This window comes from Salvelinus fontinalis, chromosome 24 (assembly GCF_029448725.1).
Source record: "Salvelinus fontinalis isolate EN_2023a chromosome 24, ASM2944872v1, whole genome shotgun sequence".
Classification (NCBI taxonomy): Eukaryota; Metazoa; Chordata; class Actinopteri; order Salmoniformes; family Salmonidae; genus Salvelinus; species Salvelinus fontinalis.
The window spans coordinates 35079987-35098893 of NC_074688.1; the positions used below are offsets into that span (position 1 = coordinate 35079987).

General features: G+C 45.7%; 1 protein-coding gene across 2 annotated transcripts in view; it reads left to right on the forward strand.

Annotated features, from left to right (window-relative positions):
* Positions 1 to 9274, forward strand: part of LOC129822360 (ephexin-1-like) — a 31510-nt gene extending 22236 nt beyond the window's left edge. For both annotated transcript variants that reach the window (XM_055880581.1, XM_055880582.1), the window contains exons 11-16: positions 2001 to 2090; positions 2316 to 2479; positions 2723 to 2881; positions 3037 to 3116; positions 7656 to 7760; positions 7898 to 9274. In XM_055880581.1, the coding sequence (XP_055736556.1) occupies positions 2001 to 2090; positions 2316 to 2479; positions 2723 to 2881; positions 3037 to 3116; positions 7656 to 7760; positions 7898 to 8148 (849 nt within the window). In that variant the 3' untranslated portion in view covers positions 8149 to 9274. The remainder of the gene's footprint in view (positions 1 to 2000; positions 2091 to 2315; positions 2480 to 2722; positions 2882 to 3036; positions 3117 to 7655; positions 7761 to 7897) is intronic.
* Positions 9275 to 18907: the final 9633 nt, after the last annotated feature.

Here is an 18907-nt window from a genome sequence, read left to right on the forward strand (position 1 = left end):
TGGCATTGTTGAATACTCCTTTCTGATTGGCTTGAATGGCATTCTAGAGTACCCATTATGTCCCTATAACGCATGATATATTTGCACGTCAGAATTCAATGGTTATATTTCTTTTTTACATGTTTGTTTGAGCTACTGTTGAATTCGATTTTCATAATAGCAAGCTACGACTGATGGTTTAGTTAGCTAAACTAGCAAGTCTGTTTGGTTACCATGGCACCTACTGTAGCTATCTAGTAAACTTACTAGATACTTCAGTGGGTGTTGAACACATTTCTACTGGCAAATGAACATATTTCTAGTGGCAAATGTGTTAAATTATAGCCATGGTACTAAAAGGTTAATCAACTCGGGGTCTCACTCGGGGTTTCACTCCGAAACCTTCCATGTCATTCATTATTTTCCATAGAACGCATAGCCCCTTGTTGATTATCCCTTACATAAACTACACATTGACACATCCAGCCCAAAGCGGGAGGTTTAAAAAATGCTTAGTCGCCAAAGTTCCGGAGCATGTCTTTAACCTCTAACACTTCTCTCTCCCGGATCCGGGATCCTCCTCATCAAAAAAGCTGACTAGCATAGCCTAGCCTAGCGCCACAGGGATATCATATAATATAATTTCATATTTCAAGTCCAATACAGCAAATGAAAGATAAACATCTTGTGAATCCAGCCATCATTTCCGTTTTTTAAAATGTTTTACAGCGAAAACACAATATATATTTATAATAGCTCACCACAATAGCCAAACACACAACGCCATTTATTCACCGCCAACATAGCTTTCACAAAACCCACAAATAGAGATAAAATTAATCACTAACCTTTGAACAACTTCATCAGATGACAGTCTTATAACATCATGTTATACAATACATTTATGTTTTGTTCGAAAATGTGCATATTTAGAGGTACAAATCGTGGTTTTACATTGTGAATACGTAGCCATGATGCACCAAATTGTCCGGAGAAATTTTGGACAGTCACGTAATCTAACCAAAAACTCATCATAAACTTTACTAAAAAATACATTTTGTACAGCAAATGAAAGATACACTGGTTCTTAATGCAACCACTGTGTTAGATTTTTAAAAATAACTTTAGTACAACGTACAGCATGCAATATTGTGAGACAGCGCCCAACAATTCTCTGCCTTGTTGGAGCCAACACAAACCACAAAAATATGAAATAACATCATAAATATTATCTTACTTTTGATGATCTTCCATCAGAATGTTGTGCAAGGAGTCCTAGTTCCAGAATAAATCGTTGTTTTGTTTAAGAATGTCCTTTTCTTCTGTCGAATTAGCAACTTTGGCTAGCCATGTGGAGGGCACATGTCCAAGAAATCTTAGCGCATGGAACGAAAAAGTCCCAATAAACGTCGAATAAACTGGTCAAACTCGGTTGAAAATCCTACTTTATGATGTTTTTCTCATATGTATCCAATAAAATCAGAGCCGGAGCATTTCGTCGTGTATACCTAACGCATTTCAGAAGACAATGTGAGATTCCCTGGTGCGCAGTTGAATACTGCCAAAAGAGCGGACCTGTCACTCCAAAAGCTCTCATTCGGTCTCACATCAAGTTAGACACCCCATTCAACATTCTACTGCCTGTTGACATCTAGTGGAAGGCGTATGAAGTGCATTCAGATCCATAAATATAAGCCAGTTGAATAGGCAGGCCCTGACACAGAGCCCCATTTTCAGAATTTTCCCTTCCTGTTTGGAAGTTTGCTGACAAATGAGTTCTGTTTTACTCACAGATATAATTCAAACCGTTTTAGAAACATCAGTGTTTTCTATCCAATAGTAATAATAATATGCACATTGTATGATCTAGAACAGAGTACGAGGCCATTTAATTTAGGCATGACTTTTTTCCCAAAGTGAAAATAGCGCCCCCTATTAAGAAGTTTTAACTGACTATATTCAATTCCAAGGGAACCTTGGGATGTGTTCCTTATTTAAGGGTTTGTTTGTGTGCATGTCAGATTGTGAAGGAGTGCAACGAGGGTGTGAGGAAGATGAGTCGTACAGAGGAACTCATCAGCATTGAGAAAACACTGGAGTTCAAGTCTAAGGTACCTGCAGCTGCCAGTCATGTGACAACATGTCTATATTCTGTATAGTAAAACAGTTACACTGCCAGACTGGCACAGACTTAGTCAAAGGTTATCTATCGCAGTTAGGTTCATTGTCTGTTTGAATACTTTGAGGTTGATTGTATAAAAAAAAGAAGATCTCAATGATTTATAATAACCCTGAGTTGAACTCTGACCTTGTGAACTGTGACCCTTTCCCTCCAGTCAGTGCCGGTGATTTCCCACTCCCGCTGGCTGCTGAAGAAGGGTGAGGTGCAGCAGATGGCCGGGCCCAAGAGCACTAGGACCATGCGGAGCAAGAAGCTCCACCACCCTGTCTACCTGTTCCTCTTCAACAACCTGCTGCTCATCACCAAGCGCAGCTCCAGGTCAGCACATGACATCATCACACAGACAGCTAGTGGTCATTGGGGGTCACAGCACACCCACTTTCAGTCTGGGACTTTCTATTGCTCCCCCCCCACGTCACATCATTTTGTATACAGGCAGTTTCGAAGTCTACTACCTGCCAAACTGCCCTGTGCTCACAGCAGGCATTGTATGTATGTATGTATGTATGTATGTATGTATGTATGTATGTATGTATGTATGTATGTATGTATGTGTGTCAGTGGTGAGAAGTTCCAGGTGCTGGACTCGTGCACGCGGGCCATGCTGAGGACTGAGGACCTGGAAGACCAGGGTCAGATGCTGGCCAATGTGTTCAACCTGAAACTCCTGGAGAACCAGGAGGAGAGGCCTGTCAACTACATGCTCAAGACCTCCAGCATGTGAGTGACTACAACTAACAGTATTATATATATATATATATATATATATGAGTCTCAAGACCCCTCGGCACCTAGTGTACTCTGTACAGTATTTCTCTGTATGTCATTGTTTATAACGGATCAATCTCCCATGTGTTCCTGTGTGCTGCTGCCAGGAGTGATAAGCTGCGGTGGATCTGTGCTCTCACGCCAAATCGGCGCACGCGATTTATGTCCACCAGCGCCCATCAACCAGGTGAGACATACACAAAGATGCCACACACCGACTCAGAGATGACATCCACTACTCACAGCTGAACTCTTAGGTACCAAATACCAGGTGGTGTATACACTACATGACCAAAGGTATGTGGACACCTGCTCGTCGAACATCTCATTCCAAAATCATGGGCATTAATATGGAGTTGGTCCCCCCCTTTGCTGCTATAACAGCCTCCGCTCTTCTGGGAAGGATTTCCACTAGATGTTGGAACATTGTTGCGGGGACTTGCTTCCATTCAGCCACAATATTATTAGTGATGTTAGGCGATTAGGCCGGGCTGGCAGTCAGCGTTCCAATTCATCTCAAAGGTGTTTGATGGGGTTGAGGTCAGGGCTCTGTGCAAGCCAGTCAAGTTCTTCCACACCAATCTCAACAAACCATTTCTGTATGGACCTCGCTTTGTGCACAGGGACGTTGTCATGCTGAAACAGGAAAGGGCCTTCTCCAAACTGTTGCCACAAAGTTGGACGCACAGAATCATCTAGAATGTCATTGTATGCTGTTGAGTTTAGATTTCTCTTCACTGCAACTAAGGGGCCTAGCCCGAACCATGAAAAACAACCCCAGACCATTATTCCTCATCCACCAAACTTTACAGTTGGCACTATGCATTGGGGCAGGTAGCGTTGTCCTAGCATCTGCCAAACCCAGATTTGTTCGTCGGACTGCCAGATGGTGAAGAGTAGAGGTCGACCGAATATGATTTTTTGACGCCGATACCGATTATTGGAGGACCCCAAAAAAGCCCATTTAATTATACAACAATACTGAATGAACAGTTATTTTAACTTAATACACTGCTCAAAAAAATAAAGGGAACACTTAAACAACACAATGTAACTCCAAGTCAATCACACTTCTGTGAAATCAAACTGTCCACTTAGGAAGCAACACTGATTGACAATAAATTTCACATGCTGTTGTGCAAATGGAATAGACAAAAGGTGGAAATTATAGGCAATTAGCAAGACACCCCCCAAAACAGGAGTGATTCTGCAGGTGGTGACCACAGACCACTTCTCAGTTCCTATGCTTCCTGGCTGATGTTTTGGTCACTTTTGAATGCTGGCGGTGCTCTCACTCTAGTGGTAGCATGAGACGGAGTCTACAACCCACACAAGAGGCTCAGGTAGTGCAGTTCATCCACGATGGCACATCAATGCGAACTGTGGCAAAAAGGTTTGCTGTGTCTGTCAGCGTAGTGTCCAGAGCATGCAGGCGCTACCAGGAGACGTGGAGGAGGCCGTAGGAGGGCAACAACCCAGCAGCAGGACCGCTACCTCCGCCTTAGTGCAAGGAGGTGCACTGCCAGCGCCCTGCAAAATGACCTCCAGCAGGCCACAAATGTGCATGTGTCAGCATATGGTCTCACAAGGGGTCTGAGGATCTCATCTCGGTACCTAATGGCAGTCAGGCTACCTCTGGCGAGCACATGGAGGGCTGTGCGGCCCCACAAAGAAATGCCACCCCACACCATGACTGACCCATCGCCAAACCGGTCATGCTGGAGGATGTTGCAGGCAGCAGAACGTTCTCCACGGCGTCTCCAGACTGTCACGTCTGTCACATGTGCTCAGTGTGAACCTGCTTTCATCTGTGAAGAGCACAGGGCGCCAGTGGCGAATTTGCCAATCTTGGTGTTCTCTGGCAAATGCCAAACGTCCTGCACGGTGTTGGGCTGTAAGCACAACCCCCACCTGTGGACGTCGGGCCCTCATACCACCCTCATGGAGTCTGTTTCTGACCGTTTGAGCAGACACATGCACATTTGTGGCCTGCTGGAGGTCATTTTGCAGGGCGCTGGCAGTGCACCTCCTTGCACTAAGGCGGAGGTAGCGGTCCTGCTGCTGGGTTGTTGCCCTCCTACGGCCTCCTCCACGTCTCCTGATGTACTGGCCTGTCTCCTGGTAGCGCCTGCATGCTCTGGACACTACGCTGACAGACACAGCAAACCTTTTTGCCACAGTTCGCATTGATGTGCCATCGTGGATGAACTGCACTACCTGAGCCACTTGTGTGGGTTGTAGACTCCGTCTCATGCTACCACTAGAGTGAGAGCACCGCCAGCATTCAAAAGTGACCAAAACATCAGCCAGGAAGAATAGGAACTGAGAAGTGGTCTGTGGTCACCACCTGCAGAATCACTCCTGTTTTGGGGGGTGTCTTGCTAATTGCCTATAATTTCCACCTTTTGTCTATTCCATTTGCACAACAGCATGTGAAATTTATTGTCAATCAGTGTTGCTTCCTAAGTGGACAGTTTGATTTCACAGAAGTGTGATTGACTTGGAGTTACATTGTGTTGTTTAAGTGTTCCCTTTATTTTTTTGAGCAGTGTATAATACATCAATAAAATCAATTTAGCCTCAAATAAATAATGAAACATGTTCAATTTGGTTTAAATAATGCAAAACCAAAGTGTTGGAGAAGAAAGTAAAAGTGCAATATGTGCCATGTAAGAAAGCTAACGTTTAAGTTCCTTGCTCAGAACATGAGAACATATGAAAGCTGGTGGTTCCTTTTAACATGAGTCTTCAATATTCCCAGGTAAGAAGTTTTAGGTTGTAGTTATTATAGGAATTATAGGACTATTTCTCTCTCTACCATTTGTATTTCATATACCTTTGACTATTGGATGTTCTTATAGGCACTTTAGTATTGCCAGTGTAACAGTATAGCTTCCGTCCCTCTCCTCGCTCCTACCTGGGCTGGAACGAGGAACACATCGACAACAGCCACCCTCGAAGCAGCGTTACCCATGCAGAGCAAGGGGAATAACTACTCCCAAGTCGCAGAGTGAGTGACGTTTGAAACGCTATTACCGCGCACCCCGCTAACTAGCTAGCCATTTCACATCGGTTACACCAGCCTAATCTCAGGAGTTGATAGGCTTGAAGTCATGAACAGCAGAGCTGCTGGCAAAACGCACGAAAGTGCTGTTTGAATGAATTCTTACGAGCATGCTGGTGCCTACCATCACTCAGTCAGACTGCTCTATCAAATCATAGACTTAATTATAACATAACACACAGAAATACGAGCCTTAGATGATTAATAGGGTCGAATCCGGAAACTATCATCTCGAAAACAAAACATTTATTCTTTCAGTGAAATACGGAACCGTTTCGTATTTTATCTAACGGGTGGCATCCATAAGTCTAAATATTCCTGTTACATTGCACAACCTTCAATGTTATGTCAAAATTACGTAAAATTCTAGTAAATTAGTTCGCAACGAGCCAGGCGGCCCAAACTGTTGCATATACCCTGACTCTGCGTGCAATGAACGCAAGAGAAGTGACACAATTTCACCTGGTTAATATTGCCTGCTAACCTGGATTTCTTTTAGCTAAATATGCAGGTTTAAAAATACATTCTTCTGTGTATTGATTTTAAGAAAGGCATTGATGTTTATGGTTAGGTACCTTCGCGAATGCGCACCGCATCGATTATATGCAACGCAGGACACGCTAGATAAACTAGTAATATCATCAACCATATGTAGTTAACTAGTGATTATGATTGATTGATTGTTTTTTATAAGATAAGTTTAATGCTAGCTAGCAACTTACCTTGGCTTCTTACTGAATTCACGAGGCAGGCTCCTCGTGGAGTGCAATGAGAGGCAGGTGGTTAGAGCGTTGGACTAATTAACCGTAAGGTTGCAAGATTGAATCCCCGAGCTGTCGTTCTGCCCCTGAACAAGGCAGTTAACCCACCGTTCCTAGGCCGTCATTGAAAATAAGAATGTGTTCTTAACTGACTTGCCTAGTTAAATAAATGTGTAAAAAATAAAAATAATAATCGGCCAAATCGGTGTCCAAAAATACCGATTTCCGATGAAAACTTGAAATCGGCCCTAATTAATCGGCCATTCCGATTTAATCGGTCGACCTCTAGTGAAGAGTGATTCATCACTCCAGAGAGTGCGTTTCCACTGCTCCAGATTCCAATGGCGGTGAGTTTTACACAACTCCAGCTGATGCTTGGCATTGCGCATGGTGATCTTAGGCTTGCGCATGGCCATGGAAACCTATTTCATTAAGCTCCCGACGAACAGTTATAGTGCGGCAGTTTGGAACTCGATAGTGAGTGTTGCAACCGAGGACAGAAGATTTTTACGTGCTATGCACTTCAGCACTCGGCAGTCCTGTTCTGTGGGCTTGTGTGGCCTACCACTTCGCGGCTGAGCCGTTGTTGCTCCTAAACGTTTCCACTTCACAATAACAGCGTAGTTGACCGGGGAAGCCCTAGCAGGGAAGAAATTTGACGAACTGACTTGTTGGAAAGATGGCATCCTATGACGGTGCCACTTTGAAAGTCACTGAGCTCTTCAGTAAGACCATGCTACTGACAATGTTTGTCTATGGAGATTGCATGGCTGTGTGCTCTATTTTATAAACCTGTCAGCAACGGATGTGGTTGAAATAGCCAAATCCACTCATTTGAAGGGGTGTCCACATACTTTTGTGTATATAGTGTATGCTATTAATGTGCCATGGTATGTGTCAGCTTCTCCCCAGGTCCAGTGTATTCAGTCGTACTCGTCTCAGGAGCCAGATGAGCTGTCCATTGAGATGGCTGACTTGCTGAACATCCTGGAGAGGACAGACGATGGTGAGACCAGACAACATATCTCCTGGGAGATGTTATTACTAGGACCTCTACTGTAGATTCACCAGGCTGCCTGTTATTTAATATCTCTCCCTCTCCTCTCTCTCTCTCTCTCGCTTTTTCCTCTATCACCTCCTCAGGCTGGATGATGGGTGAGAGGCTCCATGATGGAGAGAGGGGCTGGTTCCCCTGTCGGGTGGTAGAGGAGATCCAGAACCAGGAAGTGCGGGCCCAGAACCTCAGGGAGTGCCAGAGAATCCACCTGGCCCAGGGAGGGGGCACTTCCTCAGGGGCCAGACTGGGCTCCAGGGGGGCCAGACGCACCCCGAAAACACCCAAAGTCTCCAACTTCTTCGGTACCTGGACTGACCAGTCAGAGGAGGAGCAGTGAAGCACATGATATTCCACTCTGAAAGTGATTGGTTGGAACCCCCTGGCAGTAATCTTTACTGGACCACATGGGTCAAATCACAGAGATCATGTGATTTCAGCATGGGATTGCATTGGTGGAAAGTGATGCAGTGACATTATTTCCTGTTAACTGTTTCCCCTTCTCCGATGGTTTTGGTGTGCCAGGGTTTAGGGTCCCAGGCTGCAGGTTTTAGGGTTCCAGGCTTTAGGGTCCCAGGCTCCCCTGATAGGTCCTATAATCAGAGCACTTTGTCAATAACTCCAACACACTGCATGTCTTACACTACTTCCAGTGGAATGATTCAGCACTAACAGTCTAACTGTAAAACAAGGCTCTGGTGGAACTGGAGCTATGCATGTGATGGGAGAAGATGATAACCACAGAAACAGTTCTCAAGGGGATTGTAGCATATGAATGTATCGTATCCTTGCCTTAGCTGCATGAGTGTGATTTTGTTTTTTCATTTTTTTAAGGACTTCTTTGCTTGAGAGTTAAATCCCCCAGAACAATGGCTTGGCGATCCACCCTTTTGTAAAGAGCAACTCCTCTATTGAAACCATTCAAGAAGCAAGTTTTAAAAACAGGCCACCAGCATTGAATGGAAATTATCCATGAATGTTTCATGATTCTGTATAGTAAATAGAACAATCACATGACTGGGTGTTCAGTATTGGGCTGGAGGTAATCGACTGGCGAAGACGAGCACTACAGAATCACAGGCCTTGCTTATACAATGGACGTGTTCTGGGGGTCAGTTCACCTCACCAATACCGATATGCCACTTACACATGCACACACGCTGACATACGCACACATGCGCACACACACAAACACTTGGGGAAATCCAGCACAACCTGTCCAACACTAAAAACCCTCCACAGACACCTGGCCTGAAGCATCTGCACAGAACGTGCCACCACACTGACAGAACTGCAATGGCATGCGAGTGACAAAACGTGTGTGTATGATGAGTACAGTATGTGTAGGTGTGTATATTGTAAGTCTTGAATGTTCAATATGTGATGAAATAATTACTAAATAATTGTGTAATTTCATTATGTAAGAAGTAATTTATTGTTAATAAAAACTAAATGTGAAATTCAAATGGAAATGATTTGTGTTTAACTGTTTCGACTGGTATTCAGCCCACGTGTTGAGCACTGTTTTAGGTTTATCTCTGAAGGACTTCCTGGTAATGTGAAGAAATGTTTTACCCTGAATAAAGGTTATCAGGTGGTGAATCAGAGCCTTGTCTTCATGACACAATATTAATGTTTATAAAACATTAGACAAACATATCATCTTCTAACATACTACCTGAACTATTGACCATTACTATTATGTATTAATGTATAATAAGGTGGCAGGTAGACTAGTGCAGCCAGACAAAACCCAGTCAGTCGAGGAATATTTGTCTTGAATATCATTTTTTTATTTTTTTTGTCCACGGCATATTTGACTTCAATAAATAGGCAAATTTGAGACCTACTTGCGCAATGCGCTGAACTATGCATGCTGCATAGTATAGCTACACTAAGCACATACACATACTAGTATAGCCCTGCCGCGCAGCCTGCACGCTCACTCTCTCTCCCTGGATTTGTTTTAAATGACAGCTGCACACCAAAACCAGTCTGTCAGACTTGCCTCAGAAACGATGCTATGAAGCCATTGAAAATACGCAGACATTTAGAAACAAAGCATCACCATCAAGTATAAATAAGCGATTTGGTTTTAACAAAAAGAGATGAGCTGTCCAACTAAACAAAAATGCTGCACAATAATTTCACACACAACGACACTTTACTGAAGGCTTCGTACTCTCATATTTCCAAGTGCCAAGCTCCTTTCACTATAGTTGACAAGCTAGTCATGCCCTCAGTCATGGATGCTTGCTGAAAGGCCCAACTGCTGCTGCAAAGGTCAGTGAAATCCCACTTTACAATAACACTGTCACGTGTATAATCCAGGATATGGCAGATGATACCGAATCACAGGTTTTAGACAGAGTCCCCCATTTAAAATGGTTTGCAATCTAATTAGATGATACGACTGACATTTCAAATGCCCGCTTCTTGTATATATTCGCTACATAGTGTAACGACCCTGGGTTTATAAGCACGGATAACGACTCTGCCGCTGGAGCATGCTTTTGCGGCACAGTCGATAGCGCGCTAGACTTCGGGCTATAGAAGGTCGACGGTTCAAGGCCTGCTCCCTGACTGTTTCATTACAATACTGTACAGTGCATTCAGAAAGTATTCAGACCCTTTCACTTTTTCCACATTTTGTTACGTTACAGCCTCATTCTAAAATTGATTACATAGTTTCCCCCCCCCTCATCAATCTAAACACAACACCCATAATGACAAAGCAATAACAGTTTTTTAGATATTTTTGCAAATGTATACATAAAAAAACTGTAACATAAGCCTTCAGACCCTTTACTCAATACTTTGTTGAAAGGGAAAGGAAAGGGGATACCTAGTCAGTTGTACAACTGAATGCATTCACACACCTGTATTTGGGGATATTCTCCCATTATTCTCTGCAGATCTTCTCAAGCTCTGTCAGGTTGGATGGGGAGCGTCACTGCACAGCTATTTTCAGGTATCTCCAGAGATGTTCGATCGGGTTCAAGTCCTGGCTCTGGTTGGGCCACTCAACGACATTCAGAGACTTGTCCCGAAGCCATGCATTGTCTTGGCTGTGTGCTTAGGGTTGTTGTCCTGTTGGAAGGTGAACATTCGTACAGTCTGAGGTCCTGAGCGCTCTGGAGCAGATTTTCTTCAAGGATCTCTTTACTTTTCTCCTTTCATCTTTCCCTCGATCCTGACTAGTCTCCCAGTCCCTGCTGCTGAAAAACATCCCCACAGCATGATTCTGCCACCACCATGGTTCACCATAGGGACGGTGCTAGGTTTCCTCCAGACGTGATGCTTGCCATTCAGGCCAAAGAGTTCAATCTTGGTTTCATCAGACCAGAGAATCTTGTTTCTCATGGTCTGAGTCCTTTAGGTGCCTTTTGGCAAACCCCAAGCAGGCTGTCATGTGCCTTTTACTGAGAAGTGGCTTCCGTCTGGCCACTCTACCATAAAGGCCTGATTGTTGGAGTGCTGCAGAGATGGTTGTCCTTCTGGAAGGGTCTCCCATCTCCACAGAGGAACTCTGGAGCTCTGTCAGAGTGATCATCGGATTCTTGGTCACCTCCCTGACCAAGGCCCTTCTCCCCAGATTGCTCAGTTTGGCCAGGCGGCCAGCTCTAGGAAGAGTCTTCCAAACTTCTTCCATTTAAGAATAATGGAGCCCACTGTGTTCTTGGGGACCTTCAATGCTGCAGAAGTTTTTTGGTGGGCACCATTCTGTCTCGGAGCTCTACGGACAATTCCTTCGACCTCATGGCTTGGTTACAGTATATAGACAGGTGTGTGCTTTTCCAATCGATTGAATTTACCTCAGGTGGACTCCAATCAAGTTGTAGAAACATCTCAAGGATGATCAATGGAAACAGGATGCACCTGAGCTCAATTTCGAGTCTCATAGCAAAGGGTCTGAATACTTATGTAAATAAAGTTTTTCTGTTTTCGCTTATGAGGTATTGTGTATAGATTGATGAAGAATTAAAAAAAATATATATTTTAGAATAAGTCTGTAACGTAACAAAATGTGGAAAAAGTCAAAGGGTCTGAATACTTTCCGAATGCACTGTATATGCAGTGGCGTGTATTCATGGAATCCAAGGGAAACCAGGCTTCCCCCAAAAAACAGACTATAATTTTTCCTTCAATTCGCAAGAGGCTGAATGTATCTCACAGGAGAAAGCGTCCGAGCAAGCGAAACAGCGACCCTCTGTCTCTCTACGTGTAGGCCATGTATCTGATGCTGTCTGGTCCAAACATGTATGACATTGTTGCCGCCCGTAACATTGAAGACAAAGGAAGCCAGCAAGCATCTGGTCTCCCTCAACAAAAAAGTATAAAAAAATGTGCCAGTCAGCTTTGAGCTAAACTGAGCGAATCTGTGAATGGTTCTGGGGGACCAAAAAAAAGGGTCAAGGGAAGCAATCTTGGATTTGGCGTCACTCCTATCAAATCCCATTGAGAACATACGTCATTGACAGAAAAACTTGAATTGTTGCATCTCGTTGTGTTGTTGTTCTCCGGTGGCTAGCTAGTCGGCACTTTCCTAAATTAGCCATCGGTGGAGATAGGAATTTGGATTTGTGGTTTTACATAATCTTCCATACTGGCCAATGATTATAATGGCGATTCTGATCCAACCATTAATTAATTCATACAATGTTGTGCTCTTGGCCTGAGAGGATGGAAGTTCAATATGTAGCTAGATGTAAAAGGCTAATGTTAACTAGCAAATGTTGCCCATGAATGGAAGTTAGGCTAGCGAGCAAGCATTTTAGCCAGAGAGCCTAGGACAACAAAAATTAAAAGTGTGTACTGTATGACAGAGTGATAGACTGTTTCGTCAACATGAAAGAGAGGAGGATGGCATTGGTGTTTCTCTACAAGTAGGCTGAGTCAACATGTTTTTCTACTTGCTCGAATGCGCGAGCACACAGACACACACACATACATCAGAACCATGGACAGCCACATGATATTTAGTTTGCATTGATTAGACTAAATTGTTTTTGGTATCTTTTGGTTGTCACTTCAATGTTGAAGTTGAAATAGTGCTGGAAGAGTGGAGGCAGCTCCTGTTTTCTATGCACCTTGTGGTAATCCTCTGTGGTTCTAAATCAATATGTCACGTTCGTCGTAATGTGGAAGAGAGGAGGACCAAGGTGCAGCATGAAGTGAATACATTCTTCTATTTATTTAAGAAGAAACACTAACCAAACTAATACAAAACAACAAAACGAACGTGACGCTATATATAACAGTGCAGACACAGGCAACTAACACATAGACAATCACCCACAACCCACAATGACAAAACAGGCTACCTAAATATGGTTCCCAATTAGAGACAACGACTAACACCTGCCTCTGATTGAGAAGCATATCAGGCCAAACACAGAAACAGACAAAGTAGACATACAACATAAAATGCCCACTCAGATCACACCCTGACCAAACAAAACATAAAAACATACAAAGCAAACTATGGTCAGGGCGTGACACAATAGTTGTTTAGTGGTCCGGAAATCTCAGAAACATTTACTTGTTTGACAATGCTGTAGGTCATGTAACTGTACATTCTCTGGATTCATGTTGCTTTCAACACAACTGTGAACTCTGAAGAAAAGAAGGTTGAATTATATCATCAGTGATCTTCAGGTCGGTACTCTAGAAAGAGGCCTGAGTTCCCGACTTGGAATTTCGAGTTGGATGACAGTTCAATCTGTATTTTCCCAGTCTTAGCTTGTTTTTTTCAGAGTTCCCAGCTGTCTTGAACTCACTGAAGTCTGAGATTTCCCAGTTCCGCGTTTCCAGTTATTTTGAACGTGGCAGAAGTCATTCTGGATTGACAGCATGGCCAATGTATTCAAACTTCTCTGTCTCATGGTGTTGAATGTTTATCCTTAAGCTTGGTAAAGATACTCATAAACCCAGACTTGGACCACACACCCACTTCACTGAATAGCAGGCTAGTGATTGCCTTGATTCTGCTTGCAGTTAGCCACTGATTCCTTCCAAACCACTCATTGTTGAATTTGCAATTTCCAACTTGTTGTGTAATGTTTATGTCCAATGGCCGATGAGCACAGATTGTAAGGGCACAAGGCAAAACCCAGATGCAGACACAGGAGGCAGATGGTTAGAGTCCAAGATCTTTATTAACAATCCAAAAGGGGTAGGCAAGAGAATGGTCGTGGACAGGCAAAAGGTCCAAACCAGTTCAGAGGTACAGAATAGCAGGCAGGATCAAGGTCAGGGCAGGCAGAATGGTCAGGCAGGCGGGAATGGAGTCCAGAAAAACAGGCAAAGGTCAAAACCGGGAGGACTAGTAAAAGAGAATAGAAAAGCAGGAGCATGGGAAAAACACGCTGGTTGACTTGAACATACAAGACGAACTGGCACAGAGAGACAGGAAACACAGGGATAAATACACTGGGGAAAATAAGCGACAATCACAAGGACCGGTGAAATAGATCAGGGCGTGACAGTACCCCCCCTCTAGGGACGCCTGGGCGCATACCTGGCTGACCGGGGTGTCGGCGATGAGGGCCGGGTCCAGGATGTCTTTAGCCGGAACTCAGCACCTCTCCTCTGGGCCATAACCCTCCCAGTCAACCAGATACTGGAAACCCCTGCCCCGTGGTCGAACCCTCAGTAGGCGTCTCACCGTATACGCTGGTTGGCCATCGATGACACGGGAGGGAGGGATGGGCCTAGAAGCAGAAGATAGAGGACAGTGAGACAAGGGTTTAATCCTGGAAACATGAAAAGTAGGGTGAACACAGAGGTTACAGGGCAACAGCAGACGGACAGCAGTGGAACTAATGACTTTAGAAATGGGGAAAGGACCAATGAAATGGGGGTAAAGTTCATGGGATTCTACCTGGAGGGGTAGGTCCCGAGTGGACAGCCAATACCCTCTGCCCGACCCGATAGCGAGGAGCCAGAGTCCAGTGGCAGTCCGCTTGTCGACAATACCTGGAGGTGGTCTTGAAAAGAGCCGCCATTGCTCTTTTCCAGGTACGCCGACAGCGGCAAACGAACATCTGGGCTGAAGGTACGTTGACCTCAACTTCTTGCTCTGGGAAGAGTGGGGGCTGATTCCCCCTTCGAATGCTCCATGGGATTAGTCCAGTAGCCGAGCAAGGGAGAGTGTTCCTGGTATATTCCACCCAGACCAGTTGCTGACTCCAGGTGGTGGGGTTACTGGCAACCAGACACCAGAGTGCCGTCTCCATATCTTGATTGGCTCGCTCCGGTTGGCCGTTAGATTAGGGATGAAACCCAGAGGACAGGCTGGCTGACAACCCCATAAGAGTGAAGAATGCCTTCCAGAAGTGGGACGAGAACTGAGGACCCCGGTCCGAGACAACGACAACCGGGAGTCCATGGATACGGAAGACGTGCTGCACCATAACCTGGGCCGTCTCCTTGGCTGAAGATAACTTCAGAATGGTGGTGTTGCCATCTGACAGAGGAAAATTCAGAGAAATATGGGACCAGGGGTGATGAGGGACAGGAAATGGCTGTAGGAGGCCAGACGGACCTTGCCGTGGAGTCTTGCTTTGTGCGCATACCATGCATGCGGCGATGAAGGTCGAGACATCAGGAACCATTGTAGGCCACCAGAAGCGTTGACGGAGGGAAGCCAGGGTCCGACGAGTACCAGGATGACAGGTAAGCCTGGAGGAGTGAGCCCATTCTAGGAATTTACACCGGACCGCATCAGGCACAAACAGCCGGTTAGCCGGGAACCCCCCCCCCCCAGGGTCCGACTGGGAACGCTGAGCCTTGCGGGCCAGAGCCTCAATCCCCCAAACAACAGAAGCCACCAAACAAGAGACAGGGAGGATGGTCTCAGATTCAGAGGGACTGGCAGTGGAACTGTATAGATGGGAGATGGCGTCCGGCTTCACGTTTTTGGACCCTGGGCGGTAGGAGATGGTAAAATTGAACCTGATAAATAACAGAGCCCACGAGACCTGCCTGGAATTAAGGCGCTTGGCTGTGCAGAGATATTCCAGATTCTTGTGGTCGGTCCAGACCAAAAACGGATGTTCAGCTCCCTCCAGCCAGTGTCTCCACTCCTCCAGTGCCATCTTGACCGCCAGGAGTTCTCGGTTATCCACGTCGTAGTTTCTTTCTGCAGAGTTAAGTCGATGGGACAGCAAGGCACAGGGGTGAAGCTTTTGGTCCTGGGAAGATTGCTGGGACAGGATGGCCCCCACTCCAACATAAGAAGCATCAACCTCAACCACAAATTGATGGGACGGGTCCGGATGGATGAGGATGGGTGCTGTTGTGAACCGATGCTTCAGGTCCACAAAGGCTTTGTTGACAGCTAGAGACCATGTAAACAGTACTTTGGGAGAGGTGAGTGCAGAGATCGGGCCGCCAGGGTGCTGTAACCCCGAATGAAATGGCGGTAGAAGTTAGCAAAACCTAGGAAACGTTGCAACTGTACCCTGGACGTGGGTTGAGGCCAATCCACCACTGCTTTCACCTTTCCAGGATCCATCTGGACATTTCCCTCAGCAATGACATATCCCAGAAAGGAGACGGTATAGCGGTGGAACTCACACTTCTCTGCTTTTATGAACAATTGGTTCTCCAGGAGGCGCTGAAGGACCTGTCTGACATGCAGAACATGTTCTTGGGCAGACCGGGAAAAAAACAGGATGTCGTCAAGGTATACAAACACAAACTGGTTTAGCATGTCCCGGAGCACATCGTTTACCAGGGCCTGGAAGACAGCGGTGGTTGATGACTCCAAACGGCATGACCTGGTACTCATAATATCCGCTGGCTGTGTTGAATGCTGTCTTACACTCATCTCCTTCGCGTATCTGAACCAGGTGGGAGGCATTCCGAATGTCCAGCTTGGAAGAAATGGTGGCCCCCAGGAGAGTTTCAAAAGCCGAGTAGAGGAATGGTAGGGGGCAACGATTCTTAATCGTAATATCATTAAGACCCCGGTAGTCTATGCACGGACTCAGGGTCTTGTCCTTCTCCACTAAGAAAAACCCTGCGCCGGACAGCTCCAGTAGCCAGAGACTCCTCTATGTACTCCTCCATGGTCTTGGTCTCCGGCCCAGATAGAGAATATAACCCACCACGAGGTGGTGTGGTGCCTGGGGCGAGATCAATGGCATAATCATAAGGATGATGCTGGGGAAGAGAAGTAGCCCGTGCCTTGCTGAAAACCTCCAGGAGGTCATGGTATTCTGTGGCGAAGGTAGAGAAATCCAAGACTTGATTTAAGCCCTGAGGAGGCTGTCTCGGGGAAGGCTGCACTGCTGTGAGGCAATAGGAATGGCAAAACCGACTCCAACCCAGGATTGAATTTGTGGTCCAATCAATAATGGGGTGTTGTTTTTTAAGCCAAGAAAATCCCAAAACATCTGGAACATGGAGAGACTCAATGAGAAGCAGCTGTATAGCCTCACTGTGATTTCCTGAAACCCGTAGATTAACAGGAATAGTGCTGTGGGTAACTCTACCTATGGATCGTCCGTCCAGTGCTCTAGCATCCATGGGAACAGAGAGAAGTTGAGTGGGAATACCTAATTCAGAAACTAGAGTAGCGTCCATAAAACTCTCATCTGCCCCAGAGTCAATGAGCATCCGTAGAGATTTAGACTGGTCTCCCCACAGCAGTATAACAAAGGAGGGAGTATGGTTAATGGAATTAAGAAGATTCCCAGTCTGGCTCACCAGAGTACTTGTGCCTACTATAGAGATAGGTATCTTAATTGGGCAGGTGGCTATATAATGTCCTGCAGCCCCACAGTACAGACAGCTGTTGGAACTCAGCCTATGTGAACGTTCCTTAGGCGATAATCTAGCTCTGCCCAGTTGGATAGGTTCCAGAGTATCTGACTCACCCGTCGCTGATGATTCTCGAGGGAGCTCGGATGGCTTCGGATCCTCTCGGAAAAATAACCTTCTGGGACTTCCGGATTCCTTCGAAGATGAGCGATCCACTGCGGTTGAACGAGTGTGACCCAGGCCAGACCTCCTCTCACTCCTGCGTTCCCTTAGCCGCCCATCAATTTTAATGATGAGGGCGATGAGGGAATCCAGGTCCACTGGCAATTACCGAGCCGTTAGCTCCTCCTTTATTATCTCAGATAGTCCGTGAAGGAAGGTATCAAAAAGGGACTCCAGATTCCAGGCACTCTCGGCGGCCAGCGTGCAAAAGTCAACAGCGTAGTCTGCCACACAAGCGAGAATTGTGACGTAAATCCAGCAGTTTATGGTACACCTCTCTCCCGGATACCGGAGAATCTAAATCCTTTCTCACCTCTGCCATAATGTCCTCCAGATGATGAAAAATGGCGGATTGTTGCTCCCAAACAGCCGTCGCCCAGGAGAGTGCCCTTCCCGACATTAGCGTAATAATATATGCTATCTTAGACCGGTTCGAAGGAAACGAAGATGGCTGTAGCTCAAAAATAAGGGATCATTGAGAAAGAAAACCCCAGCTGGTACCAGGAACCTCAGAGTATCGCTCCGGAGGAGGAAAGCGGGGTTCTCGGGGAACCGGGGTAGTCTGTACAACCTCACCACTTACAGGGAAAAAGTTTCTGAGTGGTCGGGGGTTCTCAGAGGTGGTAGGCTGCCTATGAGCTAACTCCCTGATTTTCTCCATAATATCCTTAAACCCCTGGTCGTGGCGTACCGTCAGGGAACAAAGCCCTTCCAGAAGGTCCTGAATTAGTTCCTCATGCCGCCCAATGGCGACTCCCTGCAGGGAGACAGCGTGGCGGAGCTGGTCCAGGTCTGCTGGGTCTGTCATAGCCAGTTCGTACTATAAGGACACAAGGCGAGACCCAGATGCAGACACAGGAGGCAGGTGGTTAGAGTCCAATATGTTTATTAACAATCCAAAAGGGGTAGGGAAGAGAATGGTCGTGGACAGGCAAAAGGTCAAAACCAGTTCAGAGTTCCAGAGGTACAGAATGGCAGGCAGGCTCGAGGTCAGGGCAGGCAGAATGGTCAGGCAGGTGGGAATGGAGTCCAGAAAAACAGGCAAAGGTCAAAACTGTGAGGACTAGTTAAAGAGAATAGAAAAGCAGGAGGACGGGAAAAACACACTG